This window comes from Nomascus leucogenys, chromosome 18, assembly GCF_006542625.1.
Source record: "Nomascus leucogenys isolate Asia chromosome 18, Asia_NLE_v1, whole genome shotgun sequence".
Lineage (NCBI taxonomy): Eukaryota > Metazoa > Chordata > Mammalia > Primates > Hylobatidae > Nomascus > Nomascus leucogenys.
The window spans coordinates 11,492,378-11,514,927 of NC_044398.1; the positions used below are offsets into that span (position 1 = coordinate 11,492,378).

The 22,550-nt window shown below is 38.6% G+C and overlaps 1 protein-coding gene across 1 annotated transcript in view; it reads right to left on the bottom strand.

The window, feature by feature from the left end:
• TMEM26 (transmembrane protein 26) overlaps positions 1-14,307 on the bottom strand; it is a 47,388-nt gene extending 33,081 nt beyond the window's left edge. The window contains exon 1 of the mRNA XM_003258147.3: positions 13,748-14,307. Coding sequence (XP_003258195.2) covers positions 13,748-13,938 — 191 coding nt within the window. The 5' untranslated portion in view covers positions 13,939-14,307. The remainder of the gene's footprint in view (positions 1-13,747) is intronic.
• Between the last annotated feature and the right edge of the window lie 8,243 nt (positions 14,308-22,550).

A 22,550-nucleotide genomic window follows, 5' to 3' on the forward strand; every position in this document is an offset into this window, starting at 1 on the left:
CCCAAAAATTAATTACATTCCACTCAATCCTCAGCCTTGTTTCACTAACCACGTGTCTCTGGTAAGAACAAAGTGCTCTCTGCTCTTTTAGTTTGATTAATCTAAGGAGAGAAGTTCTGCAATGGTTTTACAGCAAATATCTCCCAAAATTATGAAAGCTTATTTTGGAATGTCCTTCTCTTGCACGTCTATCCAACCAATGTTCTACTTGTATTTTAAAGGCACAGCAGGAATTAATCTTAACCTGTATTTCTCTTGTAGCCCAACACATGCTGTACTGTTTTACAGTTATGTGTATGTAAGACTTCCCTTTCCTAATGTAAGTTCCATGAAGAAAGGTCCTGGGTCTTATACATTCCTTATATCTCTTTCCTCTTCCCACTCCTTCATTTTCTTTTCTCCCCAGTGGAATCACAGTGTCTTACTAAGTCTCAAATTAATGCCTATTAAGCAAATGCTTAAATATTTGAATGCCTGAATTTATGGAAGAAGGAAGGACTGAGCAAATAAAGTGAATAGAGACTATTGATATCTACAAGGAGCTTTCATTTCAAGAGGTCTGGTATCAAGTAACCTCTTCTAGCCATGACCCTTGAATTATTATATGTTAGTAAGACCCTATATAAATTTCAGAAACTTAGAAGACCCAAATTTGAATCCTGCCTTTTCCATGCACTGATCTTTGGAATTTCACAACCTTCCCTGAAACTGAATGTCCTCATCTGTAAAAAGGGGAAAATGATACCCATCTCATAGTGTAGTTACGAAGATTAAATAAGACAATGTATGCAATGAGATTGACATCTTATGTGCTCAATAAATGTACTTGCTGCTTTCCCTAGACTCAGCTCTGAAAATGTACTCACAGCTACATATTTGTTATTTATGCTTATGAAGGACTCAGAGGACACCCAATTAGGAGACTGTTTTTTATGTAATTCATAATGACTTATATTTTTAAACAGTGATTCTCAAAACTAAACCTGTATAAGGCCGTGCACAGTGGCTCATGCCTGTAATCCCAGCACTTTAGGAGGCCAAGGTGGGAAGATCACTTGAGGTCAGGAGTTTGAGACCAGCCTGGCCAACATGGTGAACCCCCATCTCTACTAAAAATGCAAAAATTAGTCGGGCATAGTGGCTTGCACTTGTAATCCCAGGTACTCCGTAGGCTGAGGCAGGAGAATTGCTTGAACCCGGGAGGTGGAGGTTTCAGTGAGCTAAGATCACACCACTGCACCCAACCTGGGCAATTTAGTGAGACTCTGTCTCAAAAAACGCAAAAAAAAAAACAACAACAAAAACTAAACCTATATAAAACTCCTTGAATCAAGGGCCCTTCTTGTACTGTTGAATACAAACATCGTTATGCTTAACTTCACAATCAATGTTGAGGCAATTACTGTCACACTGCCGTGGTTTGCATGGAGCATTTGCCCATCACTACCTACAAGATGCTGCCCACTCAGGGCCCTGCCCACCTCTTGGGCGCTCTTGCTTGCCATTCTTCCAACTGTATTCATATAACAGTGTTCTTCCAGTTCTCAAAAAAACAGAGCAAAGTGCTATCCCAACTGAAGCCCTCACATACGTATTTCTCTCTTTAGAAATACCCCCTCTCTCCTACTTTTAACCAGATTATTTCATATCAGTTATGTGGGACTTCAGAAAACTTTCCTTTTTCCTCAAGTCTAAATTAGCCCTCTCTGGTCACTTTCATGCCATAGATTTTCAACATTTATAATTACATATGTGCATATGTATATGTGTGTATTTGATATTATTTAAGTGTTGACTCCAAGCAATTCTAAATAATGCAAGCACCAGAACTGTGCCTGTCTGCTCGAAATTGGAGTCATCCCCTAGTATCTGGGGGGGATTGGTTCTAGAAACCCTGCAGGTAGCAAACACTACAAATGCCTAACTTCTTTATATAAGATAGTGTAGTATTTGCGTGTAACCTATGCACATCCTCCTTATGCTTTAAATCATCTCTACATTACTTATAATACCTGATATAGCTGTAAATGTTATGTAGATAATTGCTGTATGGTATTGTTTTTCATTTGTATTATGTTTTAGTGTCACATTGTTGTATTTTATTGTGGTTTTTTTCCCCAATATTTTTGATCTGCAGTTGGTTGAATCCGTAGATGTGGAGCCTGCATATATGAAGGGCTGACCGTATACTCTCTGCTCCTTCCAAAGTACCTGGCATATGATGAGCTCACTACAAACATTTAGTGATTCGATAAGGCTCTGGTTGATTTATAGTTTCTACTATCTTGACACTCTGTTGCTGGTTTGAATAAAAATTTCTTCTTGAAATATCATCACAAATTGATTTTTATTGGAAGTTTTACAGAAGAAAACTAATTTTATATGTTCCACTCCTATGAAAGATTTAATATTTTAGCGTGATATCATTGCCATTAACTACTATTTTGAGGGTTTGCAGTATTCTTGATCATGTGTTGTCAGTGCAATTCATTTTTAGAACAAAGAAGAGTGTGAAGTTTAAAAATTAATAAACCAGGTTTTATTTTAGTCTTTGTCTTGATGGCATTAGGAGTAAGGAGATGTGGAGTACCTTGTATGATGACTAATACCATGGAAAGTTCTGGCCAACTCACAAATCATTTATATAAGGTTTCTGGATAACTTTATAAACATACAATATATTGGACTGATAAAAAGCTGATAAATATATGATTCAATGACTAAGACATGTCCAAGTGAAAAATTTTTACAAATGGACAATACCCTATTACCAGTGAGCTATCTGCCCTTATAAACTCAGATTTATTAGAATCTCAATTACCTTTCAGAATACCAAAGTTGTCCAACATGAATTCTTTAATGCCAAATTACTTTGCTCAACTATATTTTCATATAAAGCCCTCTTAAAATCTTTCTTTTCCATGAAGTTGTGTTTCTTTGTTTTAATTCCATAGCTCTTAGCCTACCTACCAATTCTCTCCCAAGTACACAAGCAGGAGCACCATCTCAAAGGATTTTTTCTCTTTATATATTTACTTGTTTATTTAAAAATTCATTTGTTTTGTTTTATTTGTTTATGAAATATGTATATATATAGGTGCTGCTACATATTAGACACTGCTCCAAGCTTTTTAAAAGCTTTACTCATTGCTTTTGTCAGTTCATTTCATCCAAAAGTAAAATATTATTTACCATACGAAGTTGTCATTTCAACAAATTATAATGTTTTCTACAAAATGATATGTCATGACATTTCGCAATTTAGCCCTACAGTAGATTTTATTTACTTTGACTCACCATTAGTCTAGAATTAGGATTCCATTTTTCTCTTTCTAAAAATGACAATTATTAATGTTTTCTTATCGAAAAAAATAACACCCATTCGTTTTTATAAACAAACAACAGTATAAGTAAGCCTGTAGAAGAAAAATTAGACATATCACTACCTTGTTTAGTTTTTCTCTGTCTGTCTTCTGATCATATGTATATATCTGAAAATGGATAATATTTAAGTGAAGCAAAAATAATATTCAAAATCTACTTCAATTGAATCCAGATTTTATTTGTATTTCATTTCTCAATATTTTCTCCTCTACAAAAACAGACTGAAGTTGTAAGAATACTAGACCCAAGTTTCAAAATCTCATGTTAAGGGAGATTTTGCATGTCCTCAGTAAAATTTCTGGAGCACTTTATAAAAGTTTATTTTCATGGAAATCAAAAAACTAGGTCATGATATTCTTTTGTAAGTCCCTAAACCTGTCTAACAATGCAAAGTTTGTCTGTCCTTCTTACATGTAGACTCATTTGTCTAAGTGGGCCTTAACATGTACGAATTCCATCAAGGTTGCTTGGCAAAGGCTTTCTGTTAGTGTGTAAGGGGAATATGATGACCAATATAACAACCTCAGTATTTCCTCTACCTCTCTTCAACTCCTCAAAGTGAACCCATTGTTTTTGTGGAACACAAAGCTTCTGAATGCCTGGGAAGTCACCAGTGTGATCCCAGCCACCACCCATTAATCTTCTTAACTAGCATGTCCCTCATCACCACCTCTCTTCCCAAAGCCCTTTGCATGTGCCTGTCCCCTGGCAAGAAAGCCACAACTTAATGGCCAAGAGCTAATAAGAATTCCCCCCAAAATGGAAAATCGAATATAAATGAGAATGCTTTAAAAGGTGTCAAGATCAGGCCCAGCGCAGTGTGTCACGCCTGTAATCCCAGCCCTTTGAGAGGCCAAGGCGGGTGGATCACAAGGTTAGGAGATTGAGACCATCCTGACTAACACGGTGAAACCCCATCTCTACTAAAAATACAAAAAAAAAAAAAAAAAAAAAAAAAAATTAGCCAGGCGTGGTGGCGTGCGCCTGTAGTCCCAGCTACTCCAGAGGCTGAGGCAGGAGAATGGTGTGAACCTGGGAGGCAGAGCTAGCAGTGAGCGGAGTTTGGGCCACTGCTCTACAGCCTGGGCAACTGAGGGAGACTCTGTCTCAAAAAAAAAAAAAAAAAAGTGCCAAGATCAGTGGATAGGTTTGTTTATTCAGTGATCTTAAGGATAGACCAGACAAATAATGACAGAAGAGACAAAGAGGAACTTCAAATGGGTTGAGAAAATCTATTGCAATGAAATCTTTCTTTGTATTTCCAAAGCCCTTGAAGATTGTCTATATTCAGATTTTGTAAAGAGAAGATACTACTGAATGTGACTCTTAATTATAATTTTCATTGTTTGTTGTTGCAATTTAAAAAAAGTCATATTCCCAAATAATGATATAAACTGATAGCAAAATTAGTACCCCATATACCTCACTCAATCTAAAATTTTCCAAGAGTAGGCCTAAAGCAAGCACAAGCTTTATTACAACTGAAGTTGTTCACAAACTCCAGCAATATGTTTCACTATTACTGAACTAGTTATAGCGACAAAATATGAATCCATTTGAGGATCTACATATTATCTTTCTCATAAAATAATTCAGAAGAAACGAAAATCATGGCATCCTCCTAAATGAATTGTTCCAACTGAAATCCTAGCTGTCACCATCATGATATTCTTTCAACCTGAAAAGCACATCTTTCTTTTCTGCACTCATAACCACTAGTACCTCAGAAATAATTTACCTCTGAAATGTTCCTTGTCAACAAGCCCACCTTACTGATTGTATCTTGATTCTGCAGGCTTTCCACACTCTTGGACTTAATTTGTGAAAAATTATTTGGTTCTCTAAATGTCATTTTATACTGTTCTCATATAACTATATATATTTTCTATTTTTTATAAAACCACCATGACAGCATCTGGTACAATAAATACTTATTTAATGAACAAATGAACTCATATTGCTGCCGACTACAGGAACTTTAATGCTCTCTGAGCAAATAAAATGCATTATAATTGTTATTTGTGTAAGGCTTTAGTTTATTCCATTCTAAATAAAGACGATAGTACTTATTTCTGTTCTGTAGAGGAGATTGGTTCTTTAGGACAAAAGTTAAAATAGTCTAGAATTTTTCCCCTTTTCTCCCTTTTATGTCCTGTTTTGGTTTTACAAGAATGTTTGCTTATGCAAGGGTATATCTGAGCCAGACACTCTTGCATGTAGTGTGGACTTTCCTACACTGTGTTCTAAGCAAAATCATTGCAGTCTTCCTTTAGCTGGTCACTTATCTACATAATTAAAAAAAAAAAAACACCAACAAAACTTTGACCCTTTCTCTACTACAGAAAATCCTTGACCCTAAAAATTATGTAGTAATGTAGTTACTGAATACAAAAAATAACAAATAGGTTGATGGAGTAAGGGGAGGACTCAACACAGGATTACCAAGCTTTCCATCCTGGAAAGAAGAATCCTTCTCCAGACCTCTAAGCTGTAGCTTCCCCATCTGCAAGCAGAGGCATAAAGACACTACCAGGGCTATTGTGAGGATTGAAGGAGCTGACCTGACGTGTGCAATGCCAATGCCTGGCTCAATAAATGTGAGTGCTCACCAGATGCTAGGAATTGTTTTCATTATCTATTATTATCAGTTGTGACCTTGGATAAATGATTTGGTGTTGGTGTGCATTAGCGTACTCACCCTAAAATGGTAATTAAGATGGCAACTAATTTACAGGGTCATTGTAAGGATTACATGAGATAAGGGAAAGAAAGCAGGCTGTAGCACTGTCAGCACTCAATAATTGATAAGTGATGCCACCTCCATTATCATCATCACCATCATCACCTTCATCACCATCGTCATCACTAGTATTAACAGACTGTCTGAGAATGGCACTAGCCAATTTATTTTGAGGCTATTTCAGGTAGATTAAAATGTGTATGGGACAGGAAGCTCAATCTGGGAACTAAGAAAGCAAAGGAACACTACAGGAACAACCCCAACCCCTCATTCAGGGCTACAGCAGCACTGATGTTAGAGAACCTCTTTATGTGCTTAAGGATGACTGATTTTTATTCTAATAAGTGGATAACATTAAGTCAGTTATACATTATCTACCTCTTTGAGGTCAGCCAGACAAAACAAAGATAAAATATAACCCATCTCCTTAAATAACTATAGGTAATAGGTTTATATTCAGAGAAAAGCAGCAAAGTTGGCATTCACCCTGGCATGTTACATTAACAAGCCTTATATTCTTAATATATTTTCAGTATGACTTACCAAAAAAGTACATTTCATAAAGTGCCTACATTAAAATTTTTTTTAAAAAAAAGGAAAGAAACTGTTATTTTTAACAAAACATTTTATATACCAAAAGCCTTTTTGTCCTAGTACCAAGACGTTATAGGAACTTCCAGAGTAGTGGGGAACATACACATGGGGAGAATAAACCTTGATGTAAATGTGAATTTTTCCACTGTTGGAAAAAAAGTTAAGCTATTCAGATTTGTCCTGTTGCTGTATGCATAATGTCACTGCCATGAGAAGAAATGTATGAAATTTAAAAGTAGGAATATATTTATACTGACTTATAGGAGCTGCCCATGCTAATTTGTACTTTGTTTTTCTTCCAGTCAAGTACAAGAAGTGAAAAAAATATATCAGTAACCTTAATTTTCAGTTCTAAATGTCTCAGTTGAACATGATCATAAAGAAAGCATGGCCATCATTCAGGGGTTGCATTTCTTGGAGCTCCTATTCTACTTGCAGACATAATTATTACATTGGTCTGAAGTCTTTTGTGAGGCAAACGAAAGAAATATGACTTCTTCTTGGGAGTAAAGCATGGTACTAATTTTTGAAGAAGACTCTTCTTCTTAAACCATCACTTGGATTACTAAAAACAAAGTCATTTGCTAATAACATTCAGTGTGTGCTTCCCGAAATGATGCACATTTAAGTCACCCTTCTGCAGTGAGTTCAAGACTCAGGATATAAAATACACATTCCCACAAACATACAGGAAGATAACAAATACAAGCATACCTTTGTTTCAGATATCTCAATAAAGCAGATCACGCAAAATTTTTGGTTTCCCAGTCCATATAAAAGTTATATTTACACTATACTGTAGTCTGTTAAGTGTGCGACAGTATTATGTCTTAAAAAATGTACATACCGGACCAGGTGCGGTGGCTCACGCCTGTAATCCCAGCACTTTGTGAGGCCGAGGTGGGCTGATCATGAGGTCAGGAGATTGAGACCATCCTGGCCAACATGGTGAAACCCCATCTCTACTAAAATACAAAAAATTAACCAGGCATGGTGGCACGCACCTGTAGCCCTAGCTACTCAGGAGGCTAAGGCAGGGGAATCGCTTGAACCCAGCAGGCGGAGGTTGCAGTGAGCTGAGATCGTGCCACTGCACTCTAGCCTGGTGACAGAGGGAGACTCCATCTCAAAAAAAAAAAAAAAATTTAAAAATGCTTTATTGCTAAAAAGAAAATGCTGACACAGAGACACAGAGTGAACATACATGTTGGAACAGCGTCAAGACTTGCTCCCATCAGGGCTACAAAAAACCTTAAAAAAAACAGAATAAAATAAGGTACACCTGTAGTATAAAACCTCAGGTACACTAAAAAGCTAAAGAGAGATTTCAGGAAAGTTGGACATGAAGTGTGAAGAGGGAGAGAAACTGTTTATCTTCTGGGAGAATTTCCAGTGCCCAAGTTGGCCATATGGAAGTCAAAGGGTCTCCTTTCAAATCCCTCTATCTCATCCTTTCTGGGGTCCAAAAACATTGGGGTGGGGGGTGGGAGAGGAAGAGTTTTATTTCCAAACCTACTTTCTGGCATTTTCATAAACATTTTTGATGGAGGAAAGCACATATTATCACATACTACAGAATTACATCATACAAAGTTCTCCCACATTGCTTAAAACTTATAAATCAAGATCAAATTTCACACAGTATGCATCTGTCAAGTCTAGGTTTTCAATTTCATTGCTGAACTTTTCAAATGCAATTGAATGATCTAAACAGATTTCAGTGAATTTTTTACAAAATTGGTTTGAATTTGAGATCAATTTAGGATATAATCCTTTCTGTTTCCTAAACTTGTCTTTTCTGTTTTCAGCTGTGAGCCATCCAGATAATTTCTAATACACAGTGTTTAAAATGAGGTATTGTAAAGTTAAAGAAATTCGGAAGAGTTTTTAACATGGAGTCTAGGGATACTGGAATAATAAGAAAAAGGGAAGAATAGAAAAACAATATTAATCGGTCATTTGAGGGTATGTCAGAAATATTTCAAGGCTCATGACGATTGTCCGTTTTTCTTATCCTCCCCATGCCTGGCTGGCTCCCTCTCTTCTCTAAGGCCTCAGCTCAAAGGTCACATCCCCAACCAGGGCCTCTCTGACCATCCAGTGGCACCTTCCCCTGCACACCCCCCTCACTCTGTCACCCAAACCACTGGGGCCTTCAGAGTTCTGGTCACTCATTTGTTCACTTGTTTTCTGTTACCTATTCATTCATCTGTTTATTAATTACTTATATCTTTATTTTCTGAGCCCCTTAACTAAAATGTGAGGTTTGCGAGGGCAGAATTTTGCCTGTTTATTCACTTCCATACTCTCAGTACTTGAATAATGCCTGACACAATACAGTAGATGTTCCATACACTGTTTTTGAAAGAAGAGTGAAAAGACTCAGTGCCTTCTCCAGAGAAAACTACTCAAGGTTGCCTAATTCACCTGCCCACCCAGGAGGCTCCCTCCCTACCTGGCCTTCGCACACTTCTTTCCGGATGCAGCTCTCACCCATTCTTCCTGTGACAGCTCAAATGCTGTCAAGTTCCCTGTTCCCAACCCAGTATTCTGCAGCACATCCTTTCTCCTCTGAACAGCTGGAGTGAGTAAGATTGGGAGCCTGGAGTCTTCACTCTTCTTTCTCAACTGACAACTAACTGGTCCCAAAAGAGATGACTTAATAACTCTGTGCCTCAGTTTTCTCATCTAAAAATGGGAGAAAACAGAGAAACAAAATAAACTACGGTTTTTGAAAGGATCAAATGGGACCATCTGTGTGGAACACTTGGAAGATCCTGGAAGATAGGAAATGCTAAATATTCATAATTATTCTGATTCCAGCACATTTGAGCACTGTATCAAAACGCTACCTTTTAAAATGTCAACGGTGTTTGTTTTCTTTTTTTCTTTGTCTGGTCACACAGTGTTTAGCATAGTATCATATCATGCTCGCTCACTAAGCAATTCGAAAATACTTGTCTGATTGAACTTAAAGTAAAAGGAAATGAGAGATAGCAAAGCAAGTTGACCAAATAGGTGAGTTATTATTTATTAACTCACAAATGATATTTTCCTTGGATTTATCTGGGGAGGAAAACTTAGTGCTTAAAATTGTATACTTTTGCCAGTAAGTTCAACTTAGCTTTCTACTTATTCTCAGATAACGCCTGCTTTCGAGTGAACAGACTTCAAACTTGTTACAATCTTAGTAATTTTTTTCTGTCCCTGAGGAATATTTTATTGGCTGGAAAGCAGCTGAAATGTTGCCTTTTATTTGACTTTACCTAAATGGTAATTCACAGATCCATTGGATTGTTGCCCAGACAATAGAAAATAAAATCAAGAAAAGCTTAAGCCAAGTGATATTCATTGTCATCTTACAGAAATGTAATTAAATATGCAGGTGAAACAGATAAATATTAGGTGAGAAAAAAAGCAAACTCCAGGAGTACACATTTTTTTTAGCTTAACAGGGGACGTGTTGTTGGCTCACCCTCTCTATTCTATAGGATTCCAACCAATTAAACCTCTCCAACTGGTGAGTTAGTGGTGTTGATGTAATGTTGCTTGTCCCTGGACGGCTGAGCTCAGCAATTCCAGTTCCATGTTTCCTTTCCAAAGGATAGCTAAAGAAACATTCACTGGATAAGTGTCATATGTTTGCTATGTTTCAAAATATTTAGTTCACATTTTCCTCTATAGCTCTATTTATTGTTCCACAGTTTCTATAGATTGGACTCGTTTGGGTCCAAGTGTAAATTTAAATTAAAAGAACAATACTCAAAGTAGCCCAGAGTAGTCCAAAGGAGGTTCATGGATCTGATTTTCAAAGAAAAGAACTTTTCCACCTTATATATGTATATATTTTAGTCCATCATTCATGTTTAGTCAATCATTCAGTCTATTCTAATCTATTCCTCTTTATTTATTTTCAATATGGAAGGTTTTTTTTTTTCCTTTTCCCCTTCCCTTTCTCCTCCTCCTTTGCTCCTCATTTCAACTTGTAGAAACATTGCTTTCAATTGATACAAAGGGAAATTCTTTTACATTTTTAAAAAATGTAACCATAATATACACAACTCTATAACTTTAGTGTCCTGATAATATATCATGGACATTCCTCGAGTTTAGTAGTTAAGATCTAGCTCATTATTTTTAATGTCAGTAAAATAGCCTATAGTATGAATATTTCACAATTCTTAACTATTCCTCTGATGGATAATCAGTATGCTTTCAGCTTTACTTTCCACAAACAAGATGGATATTAATATTTTTGCTCATGTCTTCACATATGAGTACCTTTAGTTCTGTAGGGTAAATTCCAAAATATAAAACTATAAGAGCAATGGAACAAACATTTATATATATATAGATTAATGTATATTAATATTTTTCTATATAGAGGTATAGATGTTGCCATAATGTTTACTTCATCTCCATTTAATCCCATCAGCCTAGATTTTCGAATGGAAATTTTTTCTTTACACTCAAAAACAAAAATTATACCTTGCTTTACTCAGAATACTTCACCTAGAAAGGGAATGTTCCCCAAATTGAACCCTGTTTCATTGTTACCATATTATGTCAAGGATAATTTCCTACATGTTTTAGCAGCCCATGTTCGGATTTTTTTTCTCACATCTATGACAGAATAGTGTGTGGGCTTTTTCCACCACAAGAATGAACATATTTCTATACTCAGTTGTATTTGGTAACATCAATAGAATAAAGCATTATTAATCATATTCCTATTTAGACCATTTACTAAGACTCATTTGTTGCTGAAATTTTATACTAAGTCAAATCAATCAACTATTTTCTTTGCTTATTTTCAAATACAAGTGTAGATACTATGCCAGCAAGATTTTCCTTGAATTCATGTTATAATGCACAATATATATAATGGGTCTGTTCTTCCAAAACAAAGGTGAGAAATTTTTTTTGACGTTTTTGCCTGGAACCAACGGTTTATTGGCTAGTCACTCAAGTAAATTTGTCTGACTTGGGCAGACATAAAATGTGCCTAGTTGATACAAGAATATTTTTAAGAAGAAGAAAATAAAGAAAAATCTTTGGATCTAGAAAAGATCATTGCTTTTTTATTCATCACCAATCAACATATATTATTTTATATAATTCTCTAATCGCCTATGAGGTAAGTATTCACAGGTAAGAAATTGAGGCTGAGACATTAAGTAGCCTGCTCAAGGTCTGACAGCAAGTAGGAAAACCCAGATTTTACCCCATTATCTGTCTGATTTTGAGGTGCATACTCTAAACACTAGTATATCCCCAGTTCCCTGTATAACTTGACTTATTGACCATCACTCATTTTTATCCCAACCATTTTTCCTCTCTCGGCTGTAAGTTACATGTCAGTCCCAATCAGCAGTAAACAAAGATGTAGATGTGAAGGTAAAGTTCTATTGGCTATAGTATTTACGCACAACAGGAGTGTTTGACTTAATGCGAGTTAAGGCCTCTGGTCTACTCTTGGAGGGGAGAGCAGGCCCCTCTTCTGAGGCTGAAGGTCTCCTAGAATCTCTGGCGGTTGGTGGCAGGACCGTTTTCCACGGAAAAGTTTTCAGCCTCAGACTTCATCTTTCTGTGACCAAAGATATTTCCACTCTGGTTTATTAAACCTACTCAGTCAAAGTTAAGTCAATGTTATATGACCTGCTGAGTGAACAAACACTTTTCTCCCCTTTTGTTTCTTTAACCCTGAGGCTTATTTGGGAAACTAACACCATTTTTCTTTGAGATTTCCAAAAGGCACACTGGAAAGTACCTCAAATGTCTCACGCTTAATAAATTCTTCATGGGGGTGGAGAAGTGGAGCCAGGGGTAGTCACATTCCCATCCTGGTCGTATTAAATTAGGATTGTTCTTGAATAATTTGAGCATTGATAATTCTAGAAATTTTTCAACAGTAGAAAATGTAAGCAAGATTCACATCATCTTCAGAGGCAACATGTTTTCTTCCGTGAGCTGTCAGGAAATACAAAGCCTTTTGTAGTTTAGTATGTAAAACTGTAGAGGGGTTGTTTCATTTTTTTGAACACAATGACTATAATGCCATTGTGTATGTAACTGTAAATTGCCTAATACCATTTTCTCCTTTCTCATAACATGAGGTATTTTTAATGTATTGATATATGTATATGAAAACACATCCTATTTTAAGAATCAATACGGAAAGAGGCCTAACTTGGAGAACTTCCAGATGGATTCCTTTGGGGGTTGGGGGAGGCTCTTCGTCAATGGCAAGAGAATCTTTTTCTCAATTATTTGATTGCCATTCAAGCCTTTCGAGGAGGAAATAAGCCCCACACGTGGCGTGTAGTTATTGCACACAGAGGCTAAGACTGAACCACTACCTGCTGGTCCCTTCACCAGCGTTACAACCCGTTCCTTGCAAGATAGGCAGGCCGTTAGCCAAGCCCCAAAGCCAGCAAACCCAGACACCTGAAGCTGGCGCTGTGCCAGAGAGCGCGCGACGCCAGCGGCTGGAGGGAAGGGAAGCGGATGAAACCACAGATGTGCAGCGAGGGTCTTCTCGTCTTAGGAGGGTGGCCAGTGTGCTCAGCTCTTGCGAAGGTCGCTGATGCCCAGCGAAAGACATTCCCACACGTGCACGCACGCAGAGTAACCCGCGCACACTCACACACACCAGTTTCAGAAGGCACCCTACATGGCAACCTCCTTGTCCCAAGACTCCCCTATTTGGGGGCACGTTCAGCAAAACAGACCAGCGCTTCCTCTCTTTACTCATCTTCCAAGTTTCCAAACCTGAGACTGAGTGACTCTTGCCTAGGCTCACGGATAGAGCCTTCCCAGTGTTGCACTGGGACCCTAGGGTAGCCCTGGCGTGCCCAAGAGATGCGCAAGCATCTCGCGCCTTCCAAGCAATCAGCGAGGACAAACGAGGTCCAAATTCGAGTAGAATCTGCGGGTTGCGGGAAGATGGGCTCTAGGGCTGCCCGCGAGTGTGGTGGGGGACAATACCCTAGGGCCCCGTGCGCCCTCGCTTTCCCGGGGCACTCTCACCATTTGTAGCCTCTGCCGCGCTTGAACTTGAGGGTGAGCGCAGTCTCCAGGAAGAGCAAGAGGTTGAGCAGCGCGAGCAGCCAGTACCGCGGCTCCTTCTTCACTTCGGTCACTCGCCAGACCCCGACCAGCGAGTGCAGCACGAACAGCAACCGAGTGGCCAGGGCGTTAAGGAAGACCAGTCCCTCCATGCTGGCCCGAGCACTCTGCCTACGGTCCCTTGCCTGCGCCCCCAGGACCCTGCCGGGCGTGCCCGGAGCCCACCCGTGAGCAGGAATATGAGAAGCACTGAGACTTGCTGCTGCTTGTGGTCCCTTCTCACCCTCAGCGCCCGATGCCGGTGGAACTGGTGCGCGGCTCGCCCCTCCCCCAAACTTCCTGAGAACTCTTCAAAGAGGGACGAGTCCAAACCCAGCTTTTCCAGACTGCTGGGTTTTCCAGGGAGTCTGGGGCTGCGCTGCCCTGGCTCCAGGGCGTTATTCTCCAGCGCTGCCCATCCCCCTCCCAATCTCGGGGCCAGTCTCCATCTCTGTCCGGTATCCCCGCCCCCGGTCCTCCGTGAGGTCCCCAAGAACTTCCCCATCACGAGGGGGCGGAAAGAGGAGGGAGGAGGACTGAAGGTCAAGGTGCAGCACAGCCAGAAAGGCGGAGGAGGAGCGCATCTCTGGCAGCTCCTCCTTACTTTTCCACCGAAGTACTTTAATTCACTCACACGTTTCACGCTATCATGGTGACCCGAAGCCGGGACGCAGGAGGGCCAAAGAATCCAAGCAACTTTAGAAACCCCGTTACTGCCCAGCTTGAAGAATTAAAACTTCCTAGGATCAGAGGCAGTCAGACCCTCTGGGCTTCTGCGAGTTTAGCGCACCTCCCTGGGCCAGTGGGTAACCCTGGTCACTTTTACTACTTGAAGATTCCTTATTGTGCCATCCCCCACCGAACTCCACCCCTGTTGGTTTTTTTTTTTTTTTTTTTCCCCTGAAAAAACATAGTGGTAGCAAGATAAGACGGCAGACGGGAAAGTGGAGGAGGAAAGGGATGATAAAACCAGGAATGCGATTAGAAGGTAAAATGCACGCACTCTCAAATTCAAGGACCTGTGCTCTTGAGATCAATGACCATGAATTGAACTCTCCTCTTTCCAGCATCCAACACAAGAAATGAAGTCAGGGTTTCCCAAAACACCTTCATGATTTTTGTTTCCTTGTTTGGTGTCCTACCACCTGTACTACTATTGACTTAACATTTTTCTTTAAATGTCCTCAAATTTTTACTCAAATAAATTTATTTTAAAAAGAAATTTTGTATCACTTGTAAATGGAAAGCCTGTATAATTGGCTATAGTTGGAAGGTAATTACAAAAATAGCTAAAATATGATGAACTAAGTTATTGAAATCTCTCTAGATATTAATTAGTGCCCTCCAAAGCCCTGTGCCTCAAACTCCCTCTTTCTTTGTTATAAAGGTAGATATAGAATTAATTAGTCATATTACTATAATACCAAGCAGGAATGCTCCCTTGACCACATTAGTAACATTGAAAGAAAAGTGCAAAGGGAATATCTTTCCTGGTTAGGTTTAGTCAAGTTAAAATCACGTCATACTTTTCTTAAAATCAAGTTGAAAAATTGCTAATTATATGATTAATGTCTCCATTAGGTGAGAAATATCTAACTGCTCACAGAAGCTTAGAAGTTATTTCTGATACTGAGAGCTGAGAGAATTTTTGTTTTCTCCTGTGGGTCAGCATTCTCCCACATCTTACAGGAAACCCAGCAATGATTTCCTGGTGCAGTTTATTCTAGTTTATAGTGTCCTTCAATGTTGGCTGATGACACAGTGACCACACGCCATTCAGTGAAGCGGAAGAACATAGTGTGACAGAAGAATGCTGTGGAAGGAAGCAGTGTGCTGTGGGGGTTAGAGCCCAGCACCAACCAACCAGCTGACTTAGGCGGCTCACTAAGTCACTTAGTAGTATTGTGCCTTTTGTCCTTCTGTAAATTTGGTACTAAACCTGTCTACTCACAGGGTCACTGTGGGGATCAAATGAGTTAATCCATCTGAAGGGCCTGTCAAGTGGTAAATGCTTAGTAGACATCAGTGATTATTGGGAGGACCAAGAAAGTTACGCCAGGGGAGCTGCTCTTCGATGATCTGAGACAAGTAATAACAGGGTTGGAGTGGAGCAACATGACATTCCTGTCAAAAAACCCCAGATGAACATATCTGGAACTGAGCAAGTTGAGTTTATTACTTTTTTAGGGAGGGGGCACACTCCATGGGCCACTGTGGGGCGTCTCAGTATGAAAGCGTTAGAAAGGTTAAAAAGCATTGGAGATAACTTATTTGACACGATTTGGGCTTGACTTAGGTGATTTGGGGGCTTACAGAAGTGGGGCTTTACTTTAGATGGAATGCTATTAGGAAGCGGGGTTAATTTTATGTTGGGTATGTTGATAAACCTAATATAGAAAGGGATGTTTGTGGTTTGTACAATATTCATGTTCAGACATAATTTTGGAGCAGTCCTACTTGATCCACCATGATCTCAGAGTGGCCTTACCTGATGTTTTGTAAAACTTGTATGTTAGGATCCCAGTGCTTGACTGATGGTGCCAGACCACTTGCTTGCGGTCAGGGGTTGTTTTTCTCTTTCTCTCTCTTTTCTTTTTTTTGAGATGGAGTCCCGCTCTGTTACCCAGACTGGAATGCAGTGGCGCGATCTTAGCTCACTGTAGCTTCCACCTCCCAATTTCAAGCCATTTTGTGCCTCTGGCTCCCTAGATTACAGGAGGACGCCATTATGCCCGACTAACTTTTGTATTTTTAGTAGAGATGGGATTTTACTGTATTGGCCAGGCTGGTCTCAAACTCCTGACCTCAAATGATCTGTCCACCTCTGCCTCCCAAAGTGCTGGGATTACAAGCGTGAGCCACCGCATCCAGCAACTTCTCTCTTTCTCAAGCCTACTAGGAAGGGATCTCTAGGAGAGCTTTAAAAAAGGGAAGGCAGTCAGTCTGACATCTTCCAATCATTTCTTGTTCCCTATTTTGAAGGTTCAGAAACAAATTAGGTTCTGTCGTCTCTGGATCTGAAAAACAAAATTGTCATTAAAGAGAATTAAAGTTGATTTCTTCTTAGTTTTCTCCTAAGTCCATTTTAAAGACTAGAAGCTTTCAGAAATATCTTAAAACTGTTGGGCAAATAGCCCAATATTTAAACAAGAGGAAAAAAATAAGCAATTTTAAAAATTTACTCTTCTTGAAAAAAAGCAATCTCAGTTGATGCACCCAGGTCTTGTGGTACAGGCTGGGGTTGCACTAAAATGCAGACAGCTTGTTCCACTACCCCAGGAGGCAGCTATCAACAGGTCTCCCTTCCCTTCTGAATGCAAACTGAACATAGTTGTCAGGATTTTCTTTCAATTTGGGTGATTTTGGCTACAAGGAAAAGACTTTTTCAATTCACTCACGTAAAAGGAGTTGTTATTGGAAGGGAATGTGTGGTCTAAAAATGAAGATGGAATCTCTCGGACTGAAGAATAGGAGGTAGATGAAGACAGGGCCTTGGGAACTGGGAGCTGGGGACAGCTGTGGACTTGGGTGGCAGCAAGGATCTCAAGGTTGCAGTTTCCAGATCTTTGTACAGCAACTCTCTGACACTCTTGTCTTCCAGCCAGATTTCTCCACTCTGAATTCAAATTATTGAGATAAGGAATTCAACTGACTTCCTTCAATTCTAAGTATCAGGGTCACACTACGGATCACAGAGCAGGCTACTGACTGAAATCCAGTCATCGGCTATCCCTATGCAAATACCAGTTTAGTGTTGTTTTGTTCATCCTTCAACATAAGATTCTGGGCAGCAGAGTTTAAGCAGGGGAAGAATGGGCATGGCAGGTACATTGATATGTGGAGTACCACGCAGCTGTGGGATGACATGCACACATCCTACACTTATGATGCCAAAGATGCCCCTCCCTAATATTATTGAAACTTTGCGCATGCATGCAATTATGCACCCAGCTATGGTCTCCCAATAGGGATGCGATACAAAGTCACATCTGCATCCAGAGGCCACCAAAGCTGTAGACTGGTCACAGAAGCTGCAATCTCCTGGCAATCTTCATTCCTCCCTTGGCTCCATTTAATCCTATTCAGGCATTACTTGTATACATAAATGTGTGTGTGTGTGTGTGTGTGTGTGTGTGTGTGTAATACAATGCATGAAAAAACATAATATACTACAGGAATATATATCTATTCCCCAGAGGAATCATTCACAATTAACATTTTCATTTTTTTCTGATGATTAAAATTATACCTTTAAAATTATACTTTATATTCCTCTATTTCCTGATTAACCAATTTACAGAACTTGATTTTTCAGTTTGAAACTTGGGGAATCCATTATCCTGCAATACCTTCTTCGTTCCTCATTCCACCTGTACTACCCAAATTTGTTAAAATTATTGTCTGTAACATTCTTTTCTCCAGCTATAATTAAGCCTGCATACTGTGTCTTCTCAAGTGGTTTATTCTAAAAATTGAAAATCAACAAACAATATTTAAAATATATAATTATTACTCAATGTATTTTCAGATATTTTCAGATTCCATTATTTTCTAGAATGCAATGTTACTGAAAAGAAATATGTTTTATGTCACATTGTTTTCTTTGTGTAGGTAAGTATTTTTTTGAATCTCCAGAAATTTTTAGAATTTTTTTACCTTGGAATGTTTATCATTTGACTGCATCTAGATAGTGGACATTTCTTTCATATACCCTACTCAACACAGTAGTCTTGCGTCTTTTGGTAGAGAGTCAAATCTCCTTTTATTATGTCTTTGATCTTTTTTTCTCCTTCATCGTTTCTGTCTTCTCCTTCTGGAATACCTTATATTTTTCATCTTCGTATTTTTCATCTATGTTCTTGTAGTTTCTTACCTTTATCTTCCATATGTCTAAGTTAGTCTTCGGATTATTTCATTTTATTATTGAGCTCTGTAAGTGATTTTTTGTTGTTGGTGGTCAACTTATTTTGTAATAAGCCTTACTTATTAATGGAGATTTTTTTTTACAGCAGTTTATTCTTGTCTGGTGGATGCAATACCTTTTTGTCTTCCTGAATTATTTCTGTTTTTACTTGGTTGGTTGCTCAGTTCCATCCTTTACATCTAGGGTTTTATAACATGATGGTTCTCAAATACTCTGATGACCTTTTGTTGTTCATTTATATTTACAAACCAAGGACTGGGCTGGTTACGGGACATATTTGAAATAGGTGTATGAGTTGCTGTTTATTTATTAAATGGAAGAGCTGGCTGTGGTCCTGGATACTTGGGCAAGAAACACTTGTCAGGTCAGCTTCCCTAATGCGTGCAATGAAGAGGAACAGGCAGGGGTGTCAAGGCAAGGAAGGTTCCTCTGGGAGCTGGTTTTTAGTGCATCTCATTCAGTCCTTTGTAGAGCTGCCTTGACTTCTCTCTTCTACTCCATGCCCTAGTTCTGGCTGCTGTGAAGATCCATATCTACCCATAACAATGTTCTGATTCTACCCACACCCTTACTAGAAGCCTCACAGCCCACCCAACAACTTTTCTTTAAAGAACACCTCTCAGGTTTTAGCTTGGGGGCAAATATCACTAGTGATAGCCTCTAAGTAAAGAAGCAGAAATGATCTCCAGACATTTCAATTGTTCTCAATATATGTGTTGAACAAACACCTCAAGCATTACTGCTCTTTGTACTTGCAGGTTGTGACTTTAGCTTCTTAAGGGGTGCTCATAGAAGGAACTGTGCCCACCTTGACTATCTCAGTCTGTTTTCCTCTGCACTGGTTTTTCCATTGACCCAATCCTGTCTGTATTCTGTCTTCCTGGATTTCCTCAAAAAGGAGGTTCACCCCCTCATGCTTTCTAATACTGCTTTTATTGTATCATTTTGGATTTTCAAAATCTGTTCTTCCATTTCAGAGGTGAAATCTTAATTCCCAGTTCCAAATTTGAAACAGAAAACTCACAGGTTGCTTTACTGTTCGAAATGTGTGTATTAAACAGGAAAAGGAATTGTAATTATTTCACATTATAATATAACAGGAAGGAAAATGGAACTTTATTAAGCTAGTAATAACTATCATAATTACTCATTTTTAGAAACTAATAAAAGTCAATGGTAGTGATCAGTTTTCAGACACTTCAACAGCTAACAAGGAATAGGAATCTAAAGTGCAGGTGGAGGATCTTGATGAGGCCACCTTCTTCAAGAGTTGGCTCTACTTCTTATGTGACAGTTGGAAAGTTACTTAATTTCTTTGAATTTTGGTTCTCATTTATAAAAACAAATAATGATAGACTGTCTTGTCTATTATTAGGATTAAATTAACTGATACTTCAAAAGTGCTCAGAAAAATGTCTGGAATAAAGCAGGTACTCAGTAAATATTTGTTGAATAAATAAATAAAGATAGAAGTAAGGATTGGGTAAACAACACCCAAAACAGAAAGGTATAATTCCCCAGCTGGGACCATAGCTGAGTATTCTAAGGCCAGCTGCTTGTAAATGCTTGGGCTAGTAAATGTCATTTGTGTGAGCCCAATGCCTCACTCCATCACAAATAAGGGAGAACACTGATCAGTAGAAACATTTGATCATCTTCTGTGATGATCTAAATTTGTTCAAATAAGGCTAAGATTACAGTTACAGTATGAAGATAACATGAATTACTAAATCATGAACATTCCTAGCCACAGCAGCTCTAGAGTGAATTCACACGGAAAGCATTGTAAGATATTGCTTCGTTTATGTATAATTTAGAAGAGGTGGTCAGGTGCTATAAAGGAACCAGTGGGGTAGCAGTCCCAACACCTTAATTCCATCCCAGCCTCAAGATCCCCCTTTGTATAATGGAGCTAAGGATGCCAATCTTGTCCATTTCATGATCATTAAAAGAATCACATGAGGTAATGATTATGAAAATGCTTTGTACATTGAGGTCAAGGTTAATATCACCAGTGATAAGTCATGTTGATGGCATGCACCTTTGTTATGATGTTATGAAAACAGCACTTTACCTCTGTGATCTTCCTCCCAAAATCTCATCGCCCTTGTTTAACATGAGAAAAACATTACACAAAAACAAATTGAGGGACATTTTGCAGAATAACCTACCAATACTCCTCAAAACCGTCAAAATCATGAAAAACAAGCAAAGACTGAGAAACTCTCAAAGACCAGAGGAAACTGAGGAGACATGATGACTCAATGTAATGTCGTCTCTTGAATGGGATTCTGGAACATGAGAAGGACATTAGTAACAAAAAATAGTGAAATCCGAATAAGGCCAAGAGTTTAGTTGGTAATAATATACCAGTGTTGGTTCCATATTTGTGACAAAAGTTATGTGATAATGTAAGATGTTAATAAGAAAAATAAATGAAGAGTACATAGGAACTCTGTACTACTTTTGCAAATATTTCATGCAAATCTAACTATTATAAAATTTAAAGGTTTATTTTTTAAAAGTTGATAGGTAAATATAACATTTTATTTAGTTCTTTAATTTTATTTCAAAGCAGATTATACATTTAAAAATAGACTTCAGAAATGTCAGATAAAGGAATTATGTGACATTTTAAGAATACTTTTCAAGTACCATAATCAATTATCTTTCTGCTGCCTTCCATGAAAATAGTCTGTTCTATGATTGTTGTCATCAATAAAAATCATTATCTCAGTGCTAAGGGGTCCACAGAGCTTATCTAGTCCAATCTTATCACTTTACAAACTAGGCCCAGAAAGGGCAGGTGACTTTTCCAAAGTCACAGTCTATTTCATTTTTAGCAGCTTTATGAATGTGAAATAAGAGATATTTTTATTATACCCAAAATACTAGAAAAAAATGAGTTTGTGTGTGTGTGTGTCTGCCAGAAAAGCTTCAAATGTGAGTGTGTGCATGTGTGTGTGTGTGTGTATGTGTGTGTGTGTAAAGCTCCAAGGAGTCACCTAACCCAATTATGGGACTGGCCTTAAAGAGCCCTTCTAGAAAGAATGACCACTTGTGATGCCTTAAAAGACGAGGAGAGGGTTCACCAAATGGAAGGAAAGGGGGAAGGGATTCCAGGCAGGAGAAGGGATGTCTTGTCCTCCAAGATTGCAGGGAGGAAGGAAGGGTGAGGCTTTAGATAAGGGAATGACTAAAGTGATACAGGAAAATGATATAGGTCAGGCCTGATGATCTCAGTCATCATAGTAATAGGATATGAGACCATGTGCTGATAGTGAAGGGTGGGTATTGGGTGGGAAACTAGAGGAGAGTGGTGAGGATTTGAGCTTGTCTTTGAAGATAAAGGGTAGAATCTAAGCAAAGGTAAATAAAAGGCTAATGAATAATTCTAAGCTTGTATTAACACCATCATATAGGGATATGCAATTTCCTCTAGCAACCTTCAGTTGTCCAAGTATAGAAAAAGTGGACTGTGGCATTCATCTAGGATTCAGTTTTCTTGGGCAAGGTCAACCGAGTATGAAGATCTAAAGGAACCAAGGATGTTGATATCAGCTTTTCTGAGATCAGCTGTAAAGTCCAGGAGGAGTAGAACAAAAAAGAAAATGGAGGAAGTCAACTGACTAAAAGAAAATAGAGGCAGCAAGAAATTGGATGTCTCTAGAATGACCAGGGAAGGTAAAATCTCTTAAAAGTAAATTTGGTAGAAAAAGATCCTAATTCATGTGCCAAGCATCTGAGTGAATAAAAGGAGATGACTGGAAGGTTAAGAGAGTCATAGGCTATTAAAGAAGA